The following is a 26,056-nucleotide window of genomic DNA, read 5'->3' as shown; positions in this document are numbered from 1 at the left end:
CTCTTCCCTGTCAGGGCATGGTCTGTGGTAATTGGAAAAGAACAGTGTCAAGAGCACTTTAATCATTTACATAGTATTTGTTCATTTCTATTAGGGATAGAAAAAGTTCAAATGTTTACTTAATATACACTTCAAATAATTTCCATTAAAAAGATTCCACAGGAAAACTTTTAAAGCCCCAATTGCAATTTTGTAACTGCTTAAAATTATGCTAAAAATGTTAAGAACAAAGTACCATCATACTAAATGTGGCCAACTAGAATTAAACGCACAATTCATCCTAATTTAACTGTTATAAAAGTAAATTTAGCTAAGTGAAAGATTTTTAAACCAAATTAGTATTAAAATTGCATACTATGAGCTAGGTTTTAAGAAAAGTTTATTTCATGAGGTCCCATTTATTGATTGTTGATCTTAGAGCCTGTGCTGTTGGTGCTCTGTCCAGGAGGTTGTCTCCTGTGCCAATGAGTTTCAGGCTCTTTCCTACTTTTCCTTTTAACAGATTTAGTGTGTCTGGTTTTATATTGAAGTATTTGATCCACTTGGACTTTAGTTTTGTGCAGGGTGATAAATATGGATCTATTTGCATTTTTCTACATGGAGACATCCAGTTAGACCAGCACCATTTGTTGAAGATACTGTCTTTTTTCCAGTATATGGTTTTGGCTTCTTTGTCAAAATTCAAGTATCCATAGGTGTGTGGGTTTATTTCTGGGTCTTCAATGTGATTCCATTGATCTACCATTATGTGGGAAATGCAAATCAAAATGACCCTGAGATTTCACCATACACCCATCAGAGTGGATAAGATCTAAAGCTCAAGTGACAATACATGCTGGAGAGGATGTGGAGAAAGGGGAACCCTCCTCCATTGCTGGTGGGAATGTAAACTTGTACAACTACTTTGGAAATCAGTCTGGTGCTTTCTCGGACAATTAGGAATAGAGCTTCCTCAAGCTCCAGCTATACCACTCCTAGGCATATATCCAAAAGATGCTTAAGTAAACAACAAGGACATTTGTTCAACCATGTTCATAGCAGCTTTATTCATAATAACCAGAAACTGGAAACAAACCAGATATCCCTCAGTGGAGGAATGGATACAGAAATTGTAGTACATTTACACAATGGAATACTAATCAACAATTAAAAACAAGGAAATCATGAAATTTGCAGGCAAATGGTGGGAACTAGGAAAGATCATCCTGAGTGAGATAACCCAGAAGCAGAAAGATACACATGACATATACTCACTTTTAAGTGGATATTAGCCATATTATATAGTTAGATGAACATACTAAAATTTATAGTCCTAAGGAAGCTAAACAACAAGAAGGACCCCAGTGAAGATGCTCAATCCTCATTTAGAAGGGCAAACAGGATAGACATCAGAAGTAGGATAAGACAAGGAACAGGATAGGATCCTTCAACAGGGGACCTCTGAAAGACTCTACCCACCACGGTATCAAAGGAGATACTGAGACTTTTAGTCAAAAATTGGGCAGAGTGCTGGAAACCGTATGTTTGTTATTTTTTAAAGATCCAGTTATGAGATAATAGAATACACTATATACTTAATATGTTATACTTTCCTTTTGATAACTCTATTTTTATGTTGTGCAATTATTTTTTCAGCTATTTTTATCATACTATTTTCTGCTTTCCTAATGAAGCATCCAAGGCTGGTAGATTTTATTTGTATCTTTGTCAGAAAGGGTGTTTATTCCTTATATGTTTTTATTCATTCCACAGCTTTAACTTTATTTTATTGCATTTTAAAATATTTATTTATCAAAGTTTGTAGGATGTATTTTTTCTTCAGTTCTTGTGAAGTAAATTAGAAAGTAAAATAACGATGGGCTCTTCTTTATTTTATTAGCTTTACAAGATCTCAGACCATTTGAATCCAAAGTGAAATGAATTAAAGGAGCTAATGTGCTTATTGTGAAATTATTATGCATTTCCTCATTTCCTAGTGATCAGCAAGCTGTAACTATTTAATTAGCAACACTAAAAATGCTTTAAATTTTAATATTAAATATTTAATGAAAATTTTTTACTTCTCAGTGTCAATTATCTCTAAAATATATTTGGTGAAATCCTTAAGTGCATTGTTTATCATGAGCTGATGCCTAACTAATATTGTCAATGTACACCTTTTGTTCCCATTAAACAAACTGAAGAAGCTCTCATGTTTCACACAATTAAAATGGATGGTGTAATTCACAGATTTGAAGAAAAAGAAATTGGAATTCATAGATAAAGATGCCATTCATATTCATATTTAGTGAGTAATGAAAATCATCAGAAGAACATTTATTAAGTATATATCAATACAATTTTATTGATACGATGCGAGTATTATTATATTATCTTATTTATTAAATACACCCCTTTGAGTATTTAATATGTAAAACACATGATAATGTAGTAAAAATCAAAATATTTGCTTTTCCTTTCACTGAAATGGTAGCGTTGCATGAGCAATGGATGTGTAAAGAGAGATGTATGCATCACTAAGGGCAGTTCTTCCTTTATAAGCTAGCAATACAAGGTTTTGTAAGTGGAAATTTGAAAATGTTAGGTTAACATGTATTAAAAGAATTAAAATTCATTTATTTTGACTGACAAATGAAACAATCATTGCATTTTATAACATGCCATTTTTATGCAACTTTGTTTAAAATCTTTGAAAATATTTCTTCTATGCCTATATTTATATGTGAAAAATGTTTGTTTTTCAATATTATGAAAATTATGTGAAGAAGAAGGCATTGTTACTTTTCAGTTCAAGAACTTATAATATGAATGATGCATCTGCTAATAATGACCATGATGAATGTTACTGTCGTAATTACAATCAGTTTTCTTTTGAGGCATCAGTGTATAACTTCCTCAGACACTGCAATATCTATCCTATTTTATTCTATAATCTTCTGAAGTCACCTGTGCTTAATTTGGAAGTCTATTTGAATGACCTTTGTAATTATTCTTGCTCACCTATGAAGTCTAATGCTCTTTTATGGTTGTTCACAGTCACTTCACTGAAAATTCAATGGAAAGTTCTATCATTTTGTGTGTTTGTGGATAATGCAGATTGCTATTACACTTTCTCTAGTATTTTCCTCTCTTTTTCTGTTATTTCTCTTTTTTTTAATTAGTAAAAAGCATTTCATTATGGCAAAATTATTTATGTAGCATTAAATTTACTGTTTTAACTATTTTTTTCTTTATTTTTCAGGTATATTAAATACTTTTTTATTGTATCACTTTCACCGCCATTAGCCTTTATAAAAGAGTTTATTACAACAAATTAAAGTTCTGTAGCCATCAAGCAACAATTTCATCTCTTCCTTGTCCTTTCCTTTCTCACTTAGCATATGCATATGAACATCTATGTGTAACATGTAAATTAGCAACACGAGTGCACTTGCGTGTTCACACACTTGTATGTTCATACACACACACTCACATATATAACGTTCATGGCTTCTTTCTCTTTACCATTGCTATGAATGATGTAACGCAGCAGCATGGGTCCACTGACATTCTTCCTTCAGAATACGTGCTTAGGGCTGAGCATTGACTTTGGATAACTAATTAGGGAGCTCATTACTGAGGAGTATTACATTTCTCTCTCAGAAATTATTATTTACTTATAGAGCTTATCTGGAAGTGGTGTCTTGTGAGAATTCCCATATCCCTGTGGTGGTGTCAACTGACTCTTCTTGTTCTGGATAGCCATCTTGCTGCAAGTATATTGGTAGGATTTCTCTGTCCCTTAGCAGGTGTCTTGGCCCACTGACCCACATTCTGCTTTGCCACCTCTTCAAAAATATATCCCTGGACTTCATGTTTAGGTATTGTATTGTACCTGTGTCAGTTGTCTTTGGGAACCATGACATCTATTGTCCTCTGCATTTTGACCAGTTGTGACTTTCTGATGTTGGGCAAAGAAGATGCTTCTGATAAGGGGTGAGGGATCATGAGTATAATTGTGAAGAATGCAGTTACAGGGTATATGACATAGAAGGTAAAAGCACTGGCTGAACTTCCAGAGGAGGAAGGTTCAATTCCCTATACCCATATGGTACTCAAAACTGTCTGTGGTAACTCCAGTTCCACAGAATTCTTCACTCTCTTTTGTCCTACGTAGGCACGGTGTGTGCACACAGTACACAGACATATGCAAAGAAATACACTCATTCTGATAATAAATAAACTAAATTTTGTGAGAGAATGCAGTTACAGTTTATACTCTCCAGGAAAGGTACATTAAAAGCTTTTCCATGGCCTAACCAGTCATGAGTTGTTGGCTAAGTTTAAATTTATAGGCATAAATTTCCCCCAGGTGAGCAGACCTTACTTCCAATTTGAAAATGTTTGAGTGTATCCTTCAGTGTTCCTCATTGTTGTGGTCTTTAACATCAGAAATGGGTAAATCTATCTAAAATAAGTGAATACATTTCTAGATTCATATACACTATAAAATTCAACTAAGAAGATATCAACAACCTAAATAAAATCTTAACAAATTAGAAGATTAAAACATTAATAGAAAGTCTTTTATTTAATAAAAACCCAGGCACACATCTATTCAGAGTAGAATTCTGCCAGACTTTCAAAGATCTACTACTCGTATGTACTTAATTATTTAAAAAGAAGTAGCAATAGTGGAACTCCTAAAATTCTTTGCTTAAGTAAATATTCTTCTAACATCAAAATGAGGTAAAGACACAACAAAATTATAGGCCAATATCATTGATAATACATATAATAGTATAAACTTCAATAAATAATTACAAACTGAATAATGGCACATATTGCAAAGATATCCACCTTGACCAGGTTGGATGAGATATAATTATAATTAGATATTTAGAGATATAATATCATTTGACATGCATAAATATGTATCAATAAATATAATACAATATATAAATAGACTTAAAGACAAAAATCACAGGACAATCTCAAAAGATACAAAAATATCTTTGACAAAATCCAATATGTATTTATAAAAAAATTTTAAAATTGGACTGGAGGAAAATGTAAAATTTGAGCCAACACACTTCTTTTCTCTTATTCTCTTAGAGGTCAGTTATAAATGAAATCCACTTCTCTCTCTCAATCTGTGTGTGTGTCTGTGTGTTTGTGTTTGTGTTTGCAATTCTATGGAAAGAACTTTAGGAAAGCAAGACTAGTATTAAACCAGAAAAAATACATAATGACTGTTACAATTTAAAAATGACTGTTATAGTATCTATGATCATGATTTTCTAAATAAAACATTTTTTTTCTAAAAAAAAATTTAAATATATATTAATATATATATATATATATATATATTCATACCATTCATTTCTTTCTTTGTTTCTTTCTTTTTTTGTTTTTTTTGTTTCTTTCCTTGTTTGTTTGTTTGTTTCTTACAATTTATTCACTTTGTATCCCTACTGCAGTCCCCTCTCTCTTCTCCTCCAAGTCCCATCCACCCTCCCTCTTCTCCCCAAATGTCCTTTCTCTTGTCCCCTGATAGGAGAGAACCTCCTCCTCTTCTATCTGACCCTAGCATATCAGGTCTCATCAGGGCTTGGCTGCATCATCTTCCTCTGTGGCCTGGCAAGCCTGTACCATCCAGGGGTAGGTTATCAAACTGACAGCCACTGAGTTCATGTCAGAGACAGCCCCTGTACCCCTTACTATGGGAAACACTTGGAAACCGAGCAGCCTATGGGCATCCTCTGAACAGTGTGTCTAGGTCCTCTCAATGTATGATCCTTGGCTATAGACTCGGTCTCTGCAGGACCTCCTGGGCCCAAGTGTTTCTGGCTCTGTTGTTCTCCTTGTGGAGTTAGTGTACCCTCCTGATCTTTCTATCTTCCTCTTCTTCCATAAGGTTTCTAGCACTCTGCTCAAAGTTTGGCTATGAGTCTCAGTATTTCCTTTGATACCCTGGTAGGAAGAGTCTTTCAGAGATCCTCTGTGGAAGGCTCCTGTATTGTTCCTTGTCTTTACATATTTCTGATATCTATACTGTTTGCCCTTCTGAATGAGGATAAGAATCTTCCCTAGGGAGCTGGAGAGAAGGCTCAGAGGTTAAGGATACTGTCTGTTCCAACAAAGGTCATGAGTTCAATTCCCAGCAACCACATGATGGCTCAACCATCTATAATAAAATCTGATGCCCTCTTCTGGTGTTCAGGTACACGTGCAGGCAGAACTCCAATGATCTATGAGACGGGGTGGGCGCGCATCCACGAGGAGTGGGGTGAATATGATGAAAAATACATTGTATGCATATGCCTAATTCCCAAAGGCCTAATAAAATACTTAAAAAAAAAAAAAAAAAAAAAAACTTCCCTAGGTCCGCCTTGTTGTTTACCTTCTTTAGGACTATAGATTTTAGCATGTTTATCCTAATGTTATAGTGATAGTAGCCACTTGTAAGTGAGAATATACCATGTGTATCTTTCTGCTTGTGGGTTACCCCACTCAGGATGATCTTTTCAGCTTTCATCCATTCACCTGCAAATTTCATGATGTCCTTGTTTTTAATTGCTAAGTAGTATTCCATTATGTAAACGTACCACAATTACTGTATCCATTCTTCGTTGAGGGATATCTGGGTTGTTTCCACATTCTGGTTATTATGTATAAATCTGCTGTGAACATAGTTGAGCAAATGTCCTTGTTGTATGGTTGAGCTCTTTCAGATATATGCCCAAGAGTGGTACAGCTGATCTTGAGGTAGCACTATCCTTAATTTTCTGAGAAAGTACCAGATTGATTTGTAAAGTGCTTGTACAAAGGTACATTCCCACCTGCAATGGAGGAGAGTTCCCCTTTCTCTACAACCTCTTCAGCATGCATCATCCCTTAAGTTTTCAATCTTAGACATTCTGATGGGTGTGAGGTGAAATCTCAGGGTCATTTTGATTTACATTTTCCAAATGACTAAGGACATTGAGCCTTTCTTTAAGTGTTTCTCTGTCATTTGATATTCCTCATTGAGTAAGATGATCAATCCTCATTCAGAAAGGCAAATGTGATAGACACTGAAAGAGGGAGAAAACAGGACAGGAGCCTACCACAGAGAACCTCTGAAAGACTCTACTCACCAGAGTATCGAAGCAGATACTGAGACTCACAGTCAAATTTTAGGCAGAGTGCAGGGAATCTTATGAAAGAAGGGGGAGATAGAAAGACCTGGAGGGGACAGAAGCTTTACAAGGAGACCAACAAAACAAAAAACAAAAAAGAAAAAAAAATCTTTTCTGAGACTAATACTCCAACCAAAGACCACCATGGAGATAACCGAGAACCCCTGTATAGATGTAGAGCTGGGCAGCTCAGTGTCCTAGTGGGCTCCCTAGTAAGAGGAACAGGGTCTGTCTCTGATGGTTCTTTGTTCACCTCCCCCTAAGGGGGGGAACAGCCTTAGCAGGCTACAGAGGAAGACCATGCAACCAGTCCTGATGAGACCTGATAGGGTAGGGTCAGGTGGAAAGGAGGAGGACCTCCCTTCTCAGTGGACTGGGGGAGGGGCATAAGAGAAGAGAGAAGTTGGGTGGGGTGGGAGGTAATGAGGGAGGGCATTACAGCTGGGATACAAAGTGTATAAATTATAATAAATAAAAACTAAATAAATTAAAATAATCATTTAAAATGAGAAACATAAAAAGAAAAGAGTATTATCTATTTAACTTTATACCTCATTTTTTAAATTGGATTACTTGATTTGTCGCTGTTTAATTTCTTCAGATTTTTACATATTCTGGATATTACCCCTTTGTCACATGTATAACCATACATGTGAAATCTTTTCCCAGTCTGTAGTGTGTCTGTAAAACAAAGGCACTGTCACCAGAACAAACCATTCATTTCTAACAAGTGAGGATAAACTAACAATAAAACTGGTTTATAAAAGGAAGTACAGTTGATTAGACATTTGTTGAACAAATTTATTGTCATAGTTATTCTATACAGTTTTATGTGTTAGGAAATATTTGTTAGAACTAAGGGTTATTTGCTCAAAGGAGCCAAGGACTCACATACTTGAGACTGAAAGGGTGGGTGATGATTCAGGGTTGTGTCCTTCCTCTGATAATCTGGATGACTCAATTTTGTCAAATCTCCTAACTTTGATTTAAGGAGTCATTTGTTTTCTTGTCTGATAGGTTTTTGTAATCTATGACACAGTTACCCACTAGATATCTAATTGCCTACTAGATTAAATTAAAAGAATTTGATAATAAACATCTATCAATACTTATTTTTCTCTCTCAGGCATGCTCAACTTTATTGTATTATGTAGCATAAAGAGAAGGCATCCAAATCATACATGTCGTCTGGAAGTTTTTCTTGCTCAGGCAGCAAAACTTAATCCAAAATAAGTCAAACAAAATGTTCTCAGTTACTTGGTACAAAAAGAGAAGAACAATACAGGTGCAGGAGAACTGACAAGCATTAATTTATGTTTCCTTGTTATTGTTTTTATCACATGAGAAAATATTCTAACAGCGTTGACTGAATTTTACAGCATGGCTTTTGGCATGGGGTAAAGTGCTGGTTAGTGTTTATTGCCAACTTGATACAACTAGAGTCAGTTTGAAAGAAGGAATGATTGCATAGATTATATTGGCCTATGACCATACCTCTGAGATAATGTCTTACTTGAAAATTCGTGTAGGATGACCCAACACAGTGTGGGCATAGCCACCACTGAAGAAGTGATCCTGGGCTATGTAGGAGCCAGAGTAAGCCAGTAGTAAGCCATGTTCCTCCATGCTCTCTGCTTCAAACCTCTCCCCTGAGTTTGTGCCCTAACTTGCCGCAGTGCTGAGCTGTTTTCTGGAAGTGTAAGCCAAAAACAAATAAAAATAAAAAAAAAAAAAAACAAACAAAGAGACCTTTCTTGCCTAGTTTGCTTTTATTGTGGTACCTTATAAAAGCAATAAAAACATCTAAGAAGTACAGGCATCATGACCTCTAGAGAATGCGCTATGTCCTGTCACTCTTGTTCCTGATATGATTTTATATACCTTTTAGAAGTAGTCATCTTTTTTATATTCAAATTTGAAAACTGAGATGTCAAAAGTCATACTATCATTAAAAATGGGAGATGAATTGTATAAAGACTGTGAACTGTCTTGTTAAAATATTGTCTCTTCTTGCAAACAAAATAGAACAAAACCCCACAGTCTTAAAACCTTATTCTTAGTTAATCAGTAGAACAAAGTTGCGTTGTTTCTTGTAATCGCTAAATTTTGGCAGACTCAGAATAAACATATCAGATGATCTGTGACCCCTTTGAAAAGATAATGAGAAAGCTAGGAAGTGGAAGAAGTTTTTCCAATATTGTTTCAAAATTAAGCACCTTTTACTGCGCTCACAATCAAGCACAAAGTGTTTAAACTTGGTTGGGGGAGTAGAGGAAGAGAAGGCTTGAGCACAAGAGTCCCGTAGTCCCTCCTCACTGGAATAAATCTAACGTACCACTCTTCTGTTCTTTTTCTCGTTCCCCAATCCCTTTCCTATCTTTTCCTGTTTACCTTTCCTCCCCCTCTATCTCTTTTCTTCTGTTTTTCCTTTGTTGTTTTCCAGTAAAAGTGGATATTTTAAGAAGTGGAATTCAGAGACAGCCTCTGCTTCCCTTAACAGGGAAGCCACTGGGAGGCTGAGCTGCCATGGGCTACATCTGAGCAGGGGTTCTAGGTTATCTTCATGCATGGTTCTTGGTTGGAGTATCAGTCTCAAAAAAGACCCCAGGGCCCAGAAAATTTTGGTTATGTTGGTTTCTTTGTGGAGCTCCTTGTCTCCTCGAGGTATTTCTATTTCCTCCTTCTTGCATAAGATTCCCTGCTCTCTGCCCAAAGTTTGACTGTGGGTCTCAACATCTGCTTTGATACCCTTCTGGGTAGAGTCTTTCAGAGGCCCTGTGAGGGAGGAGGCTACAACTGGGACACAAACTGAATAAATTTTACTAATTAAAAAAAATAAGAAAATAAAACAAAAACAAACAAACAAAAGAAGTGGAATTTAGAGATCAACTGGAAAGTTTAAACAAACAAACAAAAAAACTTTGTTAAATGTTTCTCAATTTTGGGAATTTTCTTCTTATTTAATATTTTCAAAAACTAATGAAATGAAGTCGATGTTTTATAAATAACATGAATAGAGTGAAAAGCAAATACCTGTGAAGATGTCATGATTATTTCATTTATTCATGTAAACAACAACAGAAAACAAATGAAAATCACCACAGACTAAGCAAACTTAAACAAGAAAAATACCAGAGCAACAGACAACTTCTCTCTGCAGTTTATTTTAAGGCGTTAGTTACTCTCTATAAGCTGTGGTTTCAAATTATCAAATGGGAAATTCTATAAATGAATGATTCATAATTACTAAATTCCCCACTTTTATGGCTGGCATACTGAAATCTCACAGTGATTCACTCTGGCCCATCAAGTTTACTCTTGCCCTACTAATTTATTCTTCACTTAGCTCTTCTCTAAGGTCAAATCCCATGACACCCCAGTGTTCATATTCAACTTATCTTTTAAAATTCAAACTCTGTTACTTGAGAGTATCAATTACAGATAGTGTATATTTGAGAAAGAGAAGCTATGCATTGAGAAGATGAAAGTAAAATTAAATACTGTGGCGTAAAGGGAGAGATCATGTTCATATATTTGTTACCATGGACCTTTTCATTTGTGTCAAGTTATTATTAGTTGTCATTATTAATTATTTGCTATGCATGATATCTTGACTTATCTTTACCATACACACATTTTTCTTACTGTCAGACCACATAATATGTAAGCTTTGGTAGTATTTATGGTCTTATGCAACCATTATGGATACTGGAATATTCATCCTATGTACAGGGGATCCTACTGTAAACTCAAAGTATGCAGAGCCAAAAGGGTATTAGGCAAATTATATTTTTCAGAGAGATACTATAATATGAAACATTAATTTCAAAAACAGATTTTTGCTTTCTAAGGTAAATATAAATGGATGATGTAGTTAGTTATTTAACCTCTTGCAGATACTAGAGAACATTTTTAAAGAACTTTCCAGTTTGTTTGTAACATTAATCTTCTATAAGTTCCACTTTCAAATACCTTAGCATGCTTTCCAAACTGAAATTCAAAGCTAAAACAACTGAAATATTATACTTTCTCATTATTTCCAACCCTGTCATATCAGTTTTTGGTATAGTACTTGATGATAAATAGCATCATAAATGAAATTGCATGCTATAAAGTATCATAATAGAATAAATAAAACAGAGAACTCGGTGGTGGCTTCATTTTATTTTCCTTGAGCCATTAACCAAGCATCGCCATTATGTTCAGTGACAGAAATGGGTGATGACAAAAGACCTGCATTTCCAGATGCTAAGCTGAAATCACAGGATAGGAAACAAGTAGAATTTTTATAATTCCATTTAGAACTATAATTTACAGAGATTTATTTTGCTTTTTCTGGGTGAATATGGGTGTAGTGGGTACATAGCTTAGTTTTCAAGGCAAAAGCTAAATGAATCCTAGTACAATTATTTATTCTTGTCTTTCTTGTATACAACCAGGGCTGAAAGTTAAAATCTCTCTCCCTCTCCCTCTCTCTCTCTTTCACACACACAAACACACACACAGACACGCACAAAGAGAATTTGAAATATTTAAACCAAATGTATGAGATCAAAGTCACCAGCAATTTTTGGTCCTTTATTTTATTTTTGCCAATTCATTCATTTATCCATTTAGAAAACACTAATCAAGCGCTTTTGAGGCTCTAAGTATTCAGATTTGTTATTCCAAATCTTTCCCTTGCACAGACATGCCTGAAGCAAAGCTTCTAGTGGGAACAAAGTTGATAAAGAAAGTACCGAATGCTGAAAAGCTTTTGAGAAGAGTAAGAAGATGAAAAGATACTGGACCCCAAAGAAACACGTTTAGTAGTTTAAGGGAGAAGGAAGCACTGGGAACTGAAGATGACACAATGCCGTGTAACATGTGGCCTTACTGAGGGCAAATGAAGAAAAGCAGAGGCAAAAAGATGTATCGTGGGGTCACTGTGAGGTTATTGCAAAGGTTTGAGCATGATAAACATACATTAATAATTGAATTTTGAGATAAAATCTTATTGAAATGCAGGAACCCTTAGGTAATTTGAAGCTTGAAGGTCATTTGTGCTGTTCTATTGATAACAAATGATTTCAGGTATAAAGACTTTGGAACACTAGGAAGTGAAAGTGATGGTCACAATAATTGTTTCAGGGAAGTATTTTATATGCAGCCATAAAGCTCACTTTCATTTTTCTTTCAGAAACTTTATTTTCTGTTGAGGGGTGATATATAGACTGATAGAGAAATTAACATTTTTAGCTTTTTTAATGTGCATTTTCCAAAATATCTAAGGGATGGGAGATGAAAACTCACCATTTTTCTTTTTTATTACATCAATCCTTCTCACCACATTACTTTTGTAATAGTTTAATCAAAATCTATTAATTGAGCTGTGGCAAGCCTTTCGATCAACATCTAAAAATGTTGATAATGGATGCTGAGCATAAGAACTTGCACTTATAAAAATATAATAAATATTAAATTGATGTTTGCATAAATTACTTAATGTTATCAAACTGATGACAGTGAGCTTTTCCTCATAAACATGGCAGTAAGGCTCATGAGACTGAATTTAAATCAGCCACATACAAAGTCATGTTAAAGAGACAGAAAAACATACATTCAAGTAAGACTAGACAAATTTCAAGATGAATTATTTTATTCTTTCGTAATATTTCTTTCCTACAATATTACAGGCATAACTGAAGTAAAATTTAATATTAGTTAGGTTAAATATTAGTATTGAAACTGGCCATAGAGACTTGCTGCTGTGGTTCAGCTACTTAGCAGCTATGACTGCAGGATCACTTAGGTATACAAGTCCAGTTAAAATTTAGGGAGCACACTAAAATACTGTATCCTAAAACCCAAATTAATGTAAAATAATCAACTACTATTAAGGCAAATTGGTTGGAAGTGATTGAAACTAGTCTTACAGATGTGGGGATATATTTGGTAATTCTTATGCTCGTTATATTGCCTATGAGACCAGTAAAGTAATGAATCCTAAGACACTGGAATTTCCACAGCTGGTTCAAGCCTGCTATAATCAGAAGAGACCTTATCTCTGGAAACAATTTACAATTTTTCAAATCATCTTTATGGGTTAAGACAATGATGGCTCTAAGATGAGCCTGAACACATCTTGATAAGGATGGCTTAGCAAAGGAAGATTCCTGACTTCCACTTAAACTGAAATGATTTTTAAACTGAAGATGGAGTTTGAATCTCTTTGTCTCTCATCTAAATGTGGCTATGTTAAATAAATCTTCTTTACATGACTTATTCTGACATTGATGACTCCAGTGACATTACAGAGTTCACTGTCAAAAACCAAACCAAACCAAACCATACAAAACTGTGAATAGAAAAATAGGAAGGTTAGTAAGAAGGAACAGAGGTAAGGAAAGAGGCAGACTAGAAAAGAGGAACAAGGAAAGGGATGAAAGAATAGAGTAATACAGGGAGGAGAGAGAAAGAGATTAGAAAAAGTGAGAAGGCATGAATGAAAACAAGGAAGCAGTAAAAAAAGGATGCAATGATATAATGAAAATGATAAAATATTAATTACTCACAAGTTTACCTTCCACCCAAAGACATATCTACACGTGTTTACATACTTTACGTACATGTGCCAGAAGCTGAGACGTTCTAGCCCATTACATCTTATATACACCTTTTGCGATGCTCAGTCCTAGGTTCATCTGATGGGTGAAAAGAAATTACTGAAATCAGGAAGAAAGATGAATTTTCCTGCCTTTTTCCAGTTGCTGTTTTCACAGCAATAAATGTCTGGCTGAAACAAAAATGTAGGGACAAATTTCCCCTTTCTCTGGCATGATGCACCACTATGGACTGAATAATTGTCCTCCAACCTCATCCATAATTTGAAAATATAATGCCCAGAATGATGGTCTTTGGAGATCAGTTAGGAACTGATTAATTTCACATAAGATTATGAGATTATATATCACAAGGTAGAAGTCGGTGTTTTGAAAGTGAATAAACCAAACTGTGTTTCTCTTTTGGTCTTGTAAGGTTGCAAAATAAAGTCCACCAAATACAAATCTGGAAAAGCAATTCCCCAGGAATCAACATTTGGCACCTTCAAAGATTGGCTTGCCAACCTCCAGAACTATGGGAAATATATTTATATTTAGTCCATGTGTTCATATATACATATATGTGGATAAAAATTATAAGAACATGCAGAACTAGTTTTGGAATTGTGTAATTAGTTGAGACTGTAAAAAATTTAAAGAGTGTTCTATGGAGATTTCAATATTGCTGGGAAAGACCTAATAAAAGCAATTCTGTTGATGACTCAGAAAGGTGTAGGCTTAAAATTTTCACCAAACCTACTTTACTTAGGGTTCTTAAGCACCTTTACTTCCCTTCAAAATCCCCCAACCCTGCAACCTTAGGTAGGAGATTACTGGGGAAAAGGGCTGTGGTCCTCTTTTATCTACTTTCTGTTTATTAAGGTTGATGGGTCATTAGGGGATTCCCAGACTCAGTCCCCAGGATACCAGCAGCCAAGTCCAAGGGTCAACTTGAAGCAGCAAAACCCGGAAGACTCAGTAAGATTGTCCTGCGAAGCTCTCTGGAACATTTTTCTCTGTGAAGCCAAGTGTCAAAGCAGGAAGATCAGCGCAGCAATGTCGATCCAAAATGACAACAGAGGAGAAATACATGGGCCCAGGGAGGCCCTGCAGAGACCGATATTCCAACTAAGCACTGTACATGGAGAGGACCTAGACACCCTGTTCAAAGGAAGCCCATTTATGATCGGTTTCCAAGTAGGTTCCCTGGTAATGGGAACAGGGGCTGGCTCTGACATGAACTCAGTGGATGGTTCTTTGATCACCTCCCTCTGAGGGGGTATCAGCCTTACCAGGCCACTAAGGAAGATAACGCAGCCAACCCTGATGAGACCTGATTAGCTTGGGTCATATAGAAGGGGAGGAGGTCCTCTCCTATCAGGGGACTAGGGAAAGGACATAAGGAAGTAGACAGAGGGAAAGTGAGACTGTGAGAAGCCTAGGGAAGTGGTTACAGTGGATACAAAGTGAAATATTGTAGTAAACAATATATAAATAAAATTAAATAAAAAAACCCTGATGTCTCACTCTGTGGGCTTCTATATATGTCCTCTCCTCAAAGCCCACCCATAGATGTTCTTAGCTGGCCAGAGTCATGCCCCAGGCATGTAAGGTCACAGCACATTATCACAGTGCCCTCACACAAGTCAACCCGGGCAAAACATCACATGACAAAACTCAGTCTTCAAGGAAACCGGAAATTTACGCTTCAGAAAGGAAAGAAAATATTTAAGTAATTACTTACAGAGAGTTGGTTATAATATGGATAATGAGAGAAATTTTGACACAGCACGGAAATTAATAGTGTTCTATTTTGGGAATCAGGGCAAAGATGCTCTTTGCTGTAACGTATCAATGAAGCTGGCAGGATTTTAACTATGTGCTATTGTTTTACGAGAGGTTGAACCAGTGAGAGGGAAAATGCCATGAAAAGAGGCAGGATTCCTGTGAAAAGTGTTTTTTAAAAGCAGCTGAATTTACCTGGATTTTTGATAGAGGATATGAGGAAAACAGAAATAAGCTGAATACAATCATGTTAACCCGAAAGAAATTAAAACTTAAAAATTTGAAAATATCTGCCTTTCATTATCTTTTTCCTCTATATTCTCCCTCCCTTCCTCCCTCCTTCCCTCTTTCCCTCTTTTCCTCCCTCCTACTTCATGTCCATTTTTCCTCTTCTCTTTTGTTTCAGTTTATTTGAGATTTTTTTTTCTCTACAATCCAGGCTATCCTAAAACTCTCAGTCCCCATGCTTTATACCCTTCATGTTCAGATTGATAATTAGTGTCATGCTATCTGGTTCCTGCCCTTTTTTTTTCTTCAAAAAATAAACTAAAACTCTCATCTTTTCTAACCTCTAGAACTATTATAGGCAAATGTTTCTAATTTAGCACTATGGAATATGATATTTGAGAATTTTTGTTGCTTTAGTCAAAAAGCAGAAATACAATATAAAAATCAATATGCAATGAAATATATACAATGAAGTTTAAATAAAGTCATATATATCTCCTATGCAACATAAAAACATCCTTAAAATCAAGGTTGGTAAAAAGTTCAAGAGTTCCAGAAAGACGCTATGATTATTACTGTCACTTGTCAGGCTACTAGTGTGACATGCAAGTCTCTGAGCATGCTCCCGAGACTATATTGATGAAGCCATTTGATGCAGAAAAACCATCTCACTGAGAGCAGTAGCTTTATTTGGGGTGGGGGGATCTATGACTGTATGGTCACAGAAATGAAGCTGAAATTCAGCATGCCTTCATCATTGCTGGTTTCTCCATTGTTCATGTCATAATACCAGTTGTCCTAAGCTCCTCACTCCTTGACTCTCTCTTCATGATAGGGCGTATTCTTGAATAACATTTTCCCCTAACTTGCTTTTGCTATGGAATTACATTAGAGTGACAGAACACTGATTGAGGCAAACATGGAAGAAATAATGTTAAACTTGTAATAAAGTAGTTATTAATATTGCAAAGAGTTGAAAGATATAAAATAGATGAAAAATACAAAAAGAAGAGGGCAAAAAGAGCTGGTAAGAAGTTAAGAAGGACAAGTACTATTGCAGAGTCAGGTCATTGACCCAGGTTCAGTTCACAGCGTGCTCATGTTCTCTCAAAGCCTTCTCTAAGTCCAGTTCCAGACAATCTGACACCATTTTGCTGCTGTGAGAACCAGACATTCACGAAAAAAATTGCATTATATCTATATATGACTAGACATATCATTAGTAGGCTGATATATTATTAGTAGAATATATACATATATATCATTCATAAGTATAAAATAAAAATAACAAAGTCCCTTTATAAGGAGAAAGAGACACAATAAAGAACAAAAACAGAAAACAACAACAGCAACATAAGTAGGGCTAGATTTATGAGAAATAGTATTGAGTATTCCACTGAGGAAGTGAGGAACTAATAAACAAAGTCATATCACGTTCTAATTGACTAAAACAAATTTCAGACTATCATGAAATTAATCCACAATACTGAAATCTAGAAATCCTGGGGTCATCCCTATATATTTCTGTGTATGAATTATGTTGAATATATAATTCAAACTCATTCATGACATATTAATGTCGAAAATAAATTCAGTATGAAGGAATTTAAAATGATTTGTTTTCATCTCCTGTTGTTATGCTACAAATGAGTTAATAAAAATACATGGATGATGAAAAATTGTTACTATGTAATAGTGTAAAACAAACTCATAAAGAACAGCATAGCAATGAGAATAAAATATGATTCAATAGAAAACCTTATCAGTCTTCAGAGATATGCTAAATGAATCCATGATTAAATATTACTGAATATTTAAATTTTATTAAATATCATTGTTACTGTGTTCAGTGACTAGCAAATTGTACTGAGGGATGTTAAAAAACATACTGTACATGGGTGTAGACAGAAAAGGTCTTATTTTACTTCTTCCGTATAGTTTTAATTCGATACCAAACACTTATGGGCTAGTATTGTAATCTGTTCAATTTAACTATATCGAAATCCTGTTAAAAATCAAAGTTCCACCTTTAAAGTGTTTGTGCCATCAAGATTATAATCTAAGAAATAGCTGTGATATTCTGAGTTTATTCTGTAGATTAAGATAAACTTTAATCAAAATAGTAAAAATTATTTTATGGGATCCCAACACACTGTAGTTCAAAAGTATGTATAAGAAGAAGAACAAATGTGAATAATCAACATAATATTGAATTAAAACAAAATCATAGGAGAAACAGCACGTAACATTAAGCTGTGCTCTAAAACCCTACTTTTGAAATTATTGTTGAATTAGCCAAAAAATAAAAACAAAGTTCAGGAAAAATATGGAGTTTGAAACTGATTCCCAAAATAATAGTAATTTACCTTTTAAAATAAAGCACAGGAATTCAATGAGGGAAGTCATCAAACAATTATATTGGAACAACTGGATACTCACATGCAAAGGAAGAAACGAAAAAACCGCTCTGTATCGTAGCTTCATTTTCACACACACAAAAACCTACATTCTAGACTTAAATGTATAACAGAAAACTATAAAACACCTTACATAACATGGGAGTCAATCAAATTAACCTTGCGTTTAGTGATAAGAATTTTAGATGTGACACCAACTTTGTGTGTATTAAACTCAGTAAGTTAGGCTTCTTTGAAGTTTTTTTTTTTCTTTCTGTTTGCACATTAAGTGATTAATTTTAAAAGCAAACCCAAGACTGGAAAAAAGAACTCTGGTAAATGCATATCTAATCAGAGTCTCATATCCCTAAATTACAAACAACTGGCAAAAATCAACAATAAAATAGAAGTCCATTTTTTTCAAAAGCAACCACTATGTTTTGACTAGTTTATGAATTTGCAAAAGCTGCCATAAAAGAGTCCACAAAGTCAGTGGCTCAAAATTAAAGTTTAGTTGTTCATATTTTCATCTTCTCACATCCATGTTCAAAGTACTAGGAAATCCACTTCATTCTTGGGACGCTGAGAGAGTCTTCCCATTGACTTGACATTAATTGTCACCAGTCCTTGACTTCTAAAAGCATTACCCTACTTTTACCTTCTACTTTACTTAACCCACTATTCTTGCCTGTGTTTAACTTTTACCCTTTTCTGAAGATAGGCGCCAATGTGGACCAAGAGTCCACTTTATCAATGACCTCTTCTCAAGTATACTTAAATTGTATCTACAAATGATACTTCTCCCAAATAAAGTTTCACACTGAGATACTAGAAGTAAGTACTTTAAAATGTGAACTCTCAGGAGAGCTGATGCAACTCACCACAGATCTTTTATTTTTGCTCTTCATCAAAAAGTGAATTAACAATGAATACCACCACACCCATTCTGAGATGATTGAGAAGTAGTTATATTAAATACCGAAGAGTATGTAGAGCAGCAAGACATCCATTATTTACAATTTGGGGAGCAAAATGACACAGGTACAGTGGAAGACATTAACTCTCATGACACTAAGCATGACCCACTACACTAATCTAATATAGGTGCACATTCACACTCATAAACACACCGAAGATAAATGCATTTTTTTAATCCTAAAAATTTCTCAGTATATGAGGTTATAGAACGTGCGGACTATGATATAGGAATCAAATGGAGTGCGTTCACATGTCATCGTAAAAATAAACCACCTAACAAGGCAGAAGCATGCATAGAATGAAATCTAACAAATCTTGCAAACCACCCAAAATAGCTATGATTGAATGATCATTTATAAGTATATAAAAATGAATTGTTGGATCAGAATAAACTTTACACTAATCATTGTGTTTTGTAGGATACAGTTATAGCAGGTACATGTCATTGTACATTATCAACATCGTTAAGTGTTGTACATAACAAATATAAGCTACTCATAGGATAGTTACTCAAATTCTACAAAAAAACAACCATTTATTTTTATTGTTTTCTTTTTTATTTTACACTTTATTAAATCTTTACTTATATCCAAAGAAGTAAGATTATAGCAAAAGCAATAAAAAATGTTACTAAGTTGTGATGAATTTTAAAGCTTAGTTTTTTGTTTTATACCTTATCTATCTCTGATCACAGCAAAGGCACACAGAATGGGTACACTCCCTTGTTGAAAATATTGCCACCTGAGGCTTAGATATTTTAATATCTGTCTAAATTTACAGTTATTAATTGAAGATTTATCATTGGAATCACTCCAAAATGTATCTTTTAACTGTTTTTGCCACTGTGTTCAGTGACTTAATTTTATGGTTTGTATTTTCAATATCACATTCATACATTTGCTTTAATAAGCAGTAGATTGACTACAACCAGGGTCCTTGGGAAGTTTATATCTGATTACTTTATGTATAAGACGCAGGGAATGTTTCCAAATAGTAAGTGACATCAAAAGTAATAAATACAAGATAAATATGGCAGGTTAATTGGACAATTAATTGATTGACCAGCCTACCAATCTGCACGCGGAGAACATCATCTAAAATTCATGCTGATAGTTCTGTGACTTCAGATTTGCTTATGAAATGTGAGTTTTTGGCTAACTGAAAAATGCAATAAAATAACAGAATTCATGACTACTGACTGACTACTGGGTAAATAAAAAAAATACAGGATATATGAGGCTGGAATTAGGGTGTTAAAAGTAAAAATTACGCATCAGAAAGAAAAAAAGAAGCGTATAAGAATTACTGGAATATGAAACAAAATAAAAACTATACAGGTCAGTAAGGGCTATGGCACAATTAGGAGAATTATGCTGACAGTTACACCAGCAAAATCCATTTGTGCCAAGCGCCAGGAGAATTCCATAAACCATATCATATTGTGGCATGAAGGACAACTTGGAATTTCACCGCTCTTCCTCCCAGAACAGAAAAACAAGAAGAGTGATTATATAGCGTGACATAGAATAGTTAACTTTTATTGCATACATTTTTTTCCAGGCTTCTGAGATATTTTCAAAGTTTAGCTAAAAAAATAATTCAATTTTATCTCCCTGTAGTCATGCTGTCATGTTTGTTAGAATTTGAGGACAACCTTAATCGGGTATGTGGATGACATCTACATATTTCAGTTACATGTGAAGTTTTCTAACTAAATGTTATTGTGTTTCATTTGAAAACAGTTTTAAAAGCCAGATCTATTTGATAAATTTTTATTTTATAAATTTAATTTTGTATACAATTTTTAATGCCAATTAAGTTCTAAGGATGGAACTCCACGTTAGACCTCTCTTTATACATTTAAAAAAAAATTATAGATTGAAAATTTCACACCGTGTACTCCAGTTCTGCTCATCTTCCTGTCTCTTTGTAGCTGAACTCAGCCTTTGTAAGATTCCCCCACAAAATTAAAAAAAGGAAAAGAAAAGAAAAAATAGAACAATTTTCAATTATCTGAGAAAATGCCATATTAATTTCTAAAGTGCTTGCATAAGTTTGCAATCCGACCAGCAGTGGAGGAGTGTACTCCTTGCTCCAAATTCTTACCTCAAGTGCTGTCACTTAAGCTTTTGGTGCTAGTGGTTCTGATGGGCGCAAGATAGAATCTCAGAGTCGTTTTTACTTGCAGTGTCCTGATTACTAAGGACATTGAACATTTCTTTAATTACTTCTCTCCCATTAAAGTCAGTTGAGAATTCTCTCTTTAGCTTTGCATACCATTTTTAATTGGGTTATTTTGTTGTTTAATTTCTTAACCTCTTAATACATTTTGGATGTTAGCCCTGTGTCAGATGTAGGGTTGGTGAAGATATTTTCTCATTCTGTAGGCTGTTGTTTTCTCTTATTGATGTTGTCCTTTGCCTTACAGAAGCATTCATGGATAGTTGTACCTCAAGACCCAGATATACCACTCCTAGGCATATAGCAAAAAGACTTTCCACCATACTGCAAGGACGTATATTCAGAGCAGCTTATTTTATAATAGCCAGAAACTAGGAACAACCTAGATGTCCCTCAACCAAAGAATGGATAAAGAAAATGTGACACATTTACACAGTGGAATACTACTCAGCTATTAAATGCAAGGAAATCAAGTATTCTGCAGGAAAATGGGTAGAACTAGAAGAGACCATTCTGAGTGAGGTAACACAGAACCAGAGAAAGTCTTCCCCTTGCTGAGGAATAGGGAAGGGGTATGGGGGGAAGAGGAAGGGAGGGTGGGACCAACAGGAGATAAGGGGAGGGGCTACAATTGGGATGTAAGATGAATAAATTATCAAAAATAAAAATTTTAAAAGGGGAAAAACAAAAGGACTATGTAAGTCAAGTCGCAAGAAAATGGAAGAAACTAGAAAATATCTTGAATGAGTTATGAAATACCAGAAATACATGTATGGTATGCACTTGTATAAGTGAATATTAGCCACAAAGAACAGGATAACAATCCACAGACCCAAAGAAGCTAAGTAACAATAAGGGCCCAAGGAAAGATGCTTGAATGCTACTCAGAAGGGGAAATAAAATAGACCTCTGAAGTAGATGGAGGGAGGGAACTGGCTGGGAGTAGGATGGGGGGTAAATGGGAGTGGGGATCAGGTGTCGCGGAGCGGGCAGGAGGGGGTAAGAGGACCAGTAGAGAGAGCTGTAATCAGTGGGGGGTCTTGTCATCTTCGGAATGGGGAGGTCTATGGGGGTAAGCCTAGCTGAGACTCTTAGCTGCCTGGGACATAGTGTCCGAAGTTGCCACCTCCGGTAGCCAGGTGAGTTTTCCACTGGAGGGAGGGGGATACCAACACACCAACAAAACCTTAAACCTAAAATTTGTCCTGCCTACAAAAAGCGTAGAGATGAAAATGGAGCAGAGATCGAGGGAATAGCCAACTAGTGACTGCCGCAAATAGAGACCCACCCCATGGGAGAGAACCAACCCCTGACACTGTTAATTCTACTCTTCTGTGCTTGCAGACAGAAGCCTGGCATAACTATCTTCTGAGAGGCTTCATCTAGAAGCTGATAGACAGATGCAGAGACCCAGAGACAAACAAGAGGCAGAGCTCCGTGTTTAGTGGAAGAGTGGGAGAAGGAGAGAGTTGGAGGGGGTCAAGGACAGCACAGGAAAACCTATGGAGTAAACTAATCTGGGCCTATGGTGGCTCACAGAGACAGAACCACTAACCAAAGAGCATGTATTGGCTGGACCTGGACCCTATCCATGCATAATAGCAGATGTGCAGCTTGATCTTCATGTGGGCTCCCTAACAATTAGAGCGGGGGCTGTCTCTGCCTCTGTACCTGCCTTTGTATTCCTATCCCATGGCTGGTCTGCTTTGTCTGGCCTCAGTGGGAGAAGATTCGCTTAGTTCTGCTATGACCTGATGAGCCAGGATGTGTTGGTAACCATGGGGAGGGACTTCTCTTTTGAGGAGAAGGGGAAGAGCAGGAGGGGTAAGGGGATGCGAGGGTGGGAATTGGGAGAAAGGATGAGGCCATGATCAAGTTGTAAAGTGATTAAAAATACAAACAATCAAATAAATAAATAGATAAATAAAATCTTGACTGGAAACTGTAGTGTGTCACAGTGTCCACACGTTTACTGGAGAGTATCCATTGCAATGAATCATTGGTCTGCTTGGAGGCATTTTGGCTTCTCTTACACTATCTGAACTGCATACTTACCAGCACTCCTCTCAGATATCATGTTGTTGCCCTGTGTCATGGAGATCCTGCAGCTTAGGATCTGCAGGACTGGCCCTTCATGCTCTCCACCAGATTACAGATCATGTAGATGTTGGGTAGGTCAACTCAAAGCCCTGGACCTGGGCCTGGGAAGTAGCTGGGTTTATCAGCCTGCCAGCTCACCCATGCCTGGTCCACCTGGGCGAGCTCTCCAGCACTGCCCTGCTAGCTTGCCCACTGTTGTGGCCAGTAAGGGGCTGAGCCACCTCAACCATAACCCTTGCAACCAGGGCCAGCTTTAGTGAGTTACAAGATGCAGGCCTGCTTTCCTGAGTGCTGCAACCAGTGACGGACAAGACCAGTTCTTCCACTCTCAAGACCCCAGGGTCAATTCACCCACGTGCCATAGATAGCGGGATAGGAGATGCACTCCACCTGGACCACACCACAGCAAGACAGACAAACGAAGGGGCTCCCACGCCCATGCCTGCTGGCCAATTCACTCACTCACTCACTCACCCTCTATGAGAGTCAGTTCTACTGGGCTGCCCAGGAGAGTGATCGGGCCAGCTCAGCACAGTGCTTCGGTCTGAAGTCCAGACCACGGACATCCACATGGGTTTCACAGTAACACAGGCCTGGGACATTAACACAGACTCCGGCTCTAACAGGACCACAGACTCAGACATAGCCCCCAGCAGCAGTCTGGGTCTGTACGCCCCCATGGCCCCTGGTGGCAGCACAGGACAGTCAGATCAGCATGTCCCATTTCAGCAGCATGACCCTCAGGTTTCCCCATGGGGCACAGACATCTGCTTGGCCTTCGTTGATAACTCAGGCCACAGATGCAGCAGTTCCACATACCCAGACATCATCGCACTTTTTTATGTTTTTTAACATTTTTTTTCATCCATACTTTAGGTGAAAATTTGCATATAATCTGCACAATGTGATTATGTAGTGTTTGTTTGAAACAATCCACAGTTACTGCCTAATTTCATGTTCAAGTAAGGCACAAAGAAGTCCTGTCATTTAAAAAAAATACATAAATTATATGGAGGTTTGTTAAATCTGTCATTTAATAAGTGAAATGTTCAGTAAACTGTGAGGTTCTCAGTGAAGTTTTGAATTGTTTAGGCTTATGTTTTGATTTGTTTTTAACAAAAAGTATTTCATTAAATGAAATTTCATTTACATATGTTAGAAACTTAAAAGTTACAAAAGTGCATACGTGAAAGCATACCACAGATTTTAATATTTATAATTTAGTTTGTGTAAAGCAATTATACTTATAAATGCATCATTTATTTACACTATTGTTGATATTAAAGCATTTTTCTATAACAGAGGTAAAAATTTTACTAGTATTTTGAGACAAAATAACAGCCTATTGAAGGATGTGAAATAAACTTCACTTCAGACACAATATGCCTGGACCAGAAAAGACACATGCTATTATGTTGGTTAAATAATTATTGCAGCTAACACGGCTTCTTTGGTTATCGAATACAGGCTTTTACTTTTTCATTTTTCTTCAGTCATTGTCAGAACCATTTGGAGGTGAAAAGGACAGTGCATCGCTGAAAATACGTCCGAATGGCCTGAGACGGTACACGCCGTACATCAGCACATGCAGCTGATGAGGGGTTAGTCCGCCGAACGTGATGGCCACATCAGAGCAGCACCCTTCCACCACCTTGCTCGGGGCGGCAGCCATTGCCTCTTTAATAAGCATCCCAACCGTTTTCGTGTTAAATAAGCTTTTTCCTTCGGCATCTTCAGCGTTTTCCGCAAACACTCCCTCGTGTTTCAGACAGACGGCCAGCAGCTCATCCTCAGGAAACTTCCAAACGACTGTTCCCTCTTCGGGACACCCTCCAGGGTCAGTGAAAAGGCGGCTGAGTCTTTTCACCGATTCTACACTGAGGACAACCCCTCCCTCCACACTCACATATTCAAGCTTCCCGGAGTGTTCAGTGTGACCCAGATAGAAAGGTTGTGATGAATCTCTTTCTAACAGAAAGTACTTTAAGTTCTCGATCACCGCGAACGTGGAAGGGTACGCGAGAAAGAACCAGCTGTACCGGTCCTTGTAGTTATCAGAGGCGTAGACGTAAGCCTTTTTCATCAGCCACGAGTCTTTCCCACCCGGCGTAACCGACTCAACCGCTGGAACGGGTTCGGGGCTGAAGAACTCTGCCTTGTCACAGTGCTTGACCCAGGTCTCGTTCGCGGCGGCCCGCAGACGCAGGTGTCTGGGCGTGAGGAGGAGGATGCAGTACACGCGGGGGCCGCTCCCGGGGCCCGCGAGCCCGGCCCCTGGCCTTTGCCAGGCGTCGTCCCCGGGGGGGGCTTGCAGGCGGCGGTGCCGGTGGCGGTGGCTCCGCGCGGGGCCGCCGGCCCCCAGGTGTCCCAGCGCCGCCATCAAGGCGCACACGACGCTTCCCAGCACCGCGCCCTTCAAAAGCGAGCTGCACTCGGAAAGCATGTCCCTGAGTCTCGACGCCTCTGCGGCGGAGGATGCCATCGACCGAGGCGCCGCTGCCTCCGCGGCTCTCCCTGACGCCACGCGGGCAGCTGGGGGCCTAACGGCACACGGAGCCTGGGTGGACAGACGGGTTCTGCTCCCGCCCCCTGCAGCGGCCCTCCTCGGATTTGAACACCAGAACTGTCAGCGTGCCCTGCCCGATCC

The 26,056-nt window shown here is 37.1% G+C and overlaps 1 protein-coding gene across 1 annotated transcript; it reads right to left on the bottom strand.

Annotated features, from left to right (window-relative positions):
• Window positions 1-24,898: 24,898 nt before the first annotated feature.
• Window positions 24,899-25,852, bottom strand: LOC129689153 (C1GALT1-specific chaperone 1-like). Its single transcript, XM_055624317.1, has one exon. It carries the CDS (start codon window positions 25,850-25,852, stop codon window positions 24,899-24,901), a length of 954 nt encoding a protein of 317 aa, XP_055480292.1.
• Between the last annotated feature and the right edge of the window lie 204 nt (window positions 25,853-26,056).

Source organism: Psammomys obesus, unplaced genomic scaffold (assembly GCF_907164565.1).
Source record: "Psammomys obesus unplaced genomic scaffold, mPsaObe1.curated_primary_1811, whole genome shotgun sequence".
Lineage (NCBI taxonomy): Eukaryota > Metazoa > Chordata > Mammalia > Rodentia > Muridae > Psammomys > Psammomys obesus.
Note: the sequence above shows the minus strand (reverse complement) of the source record. Positions and strands in the feature narration are given on the sequence as shown.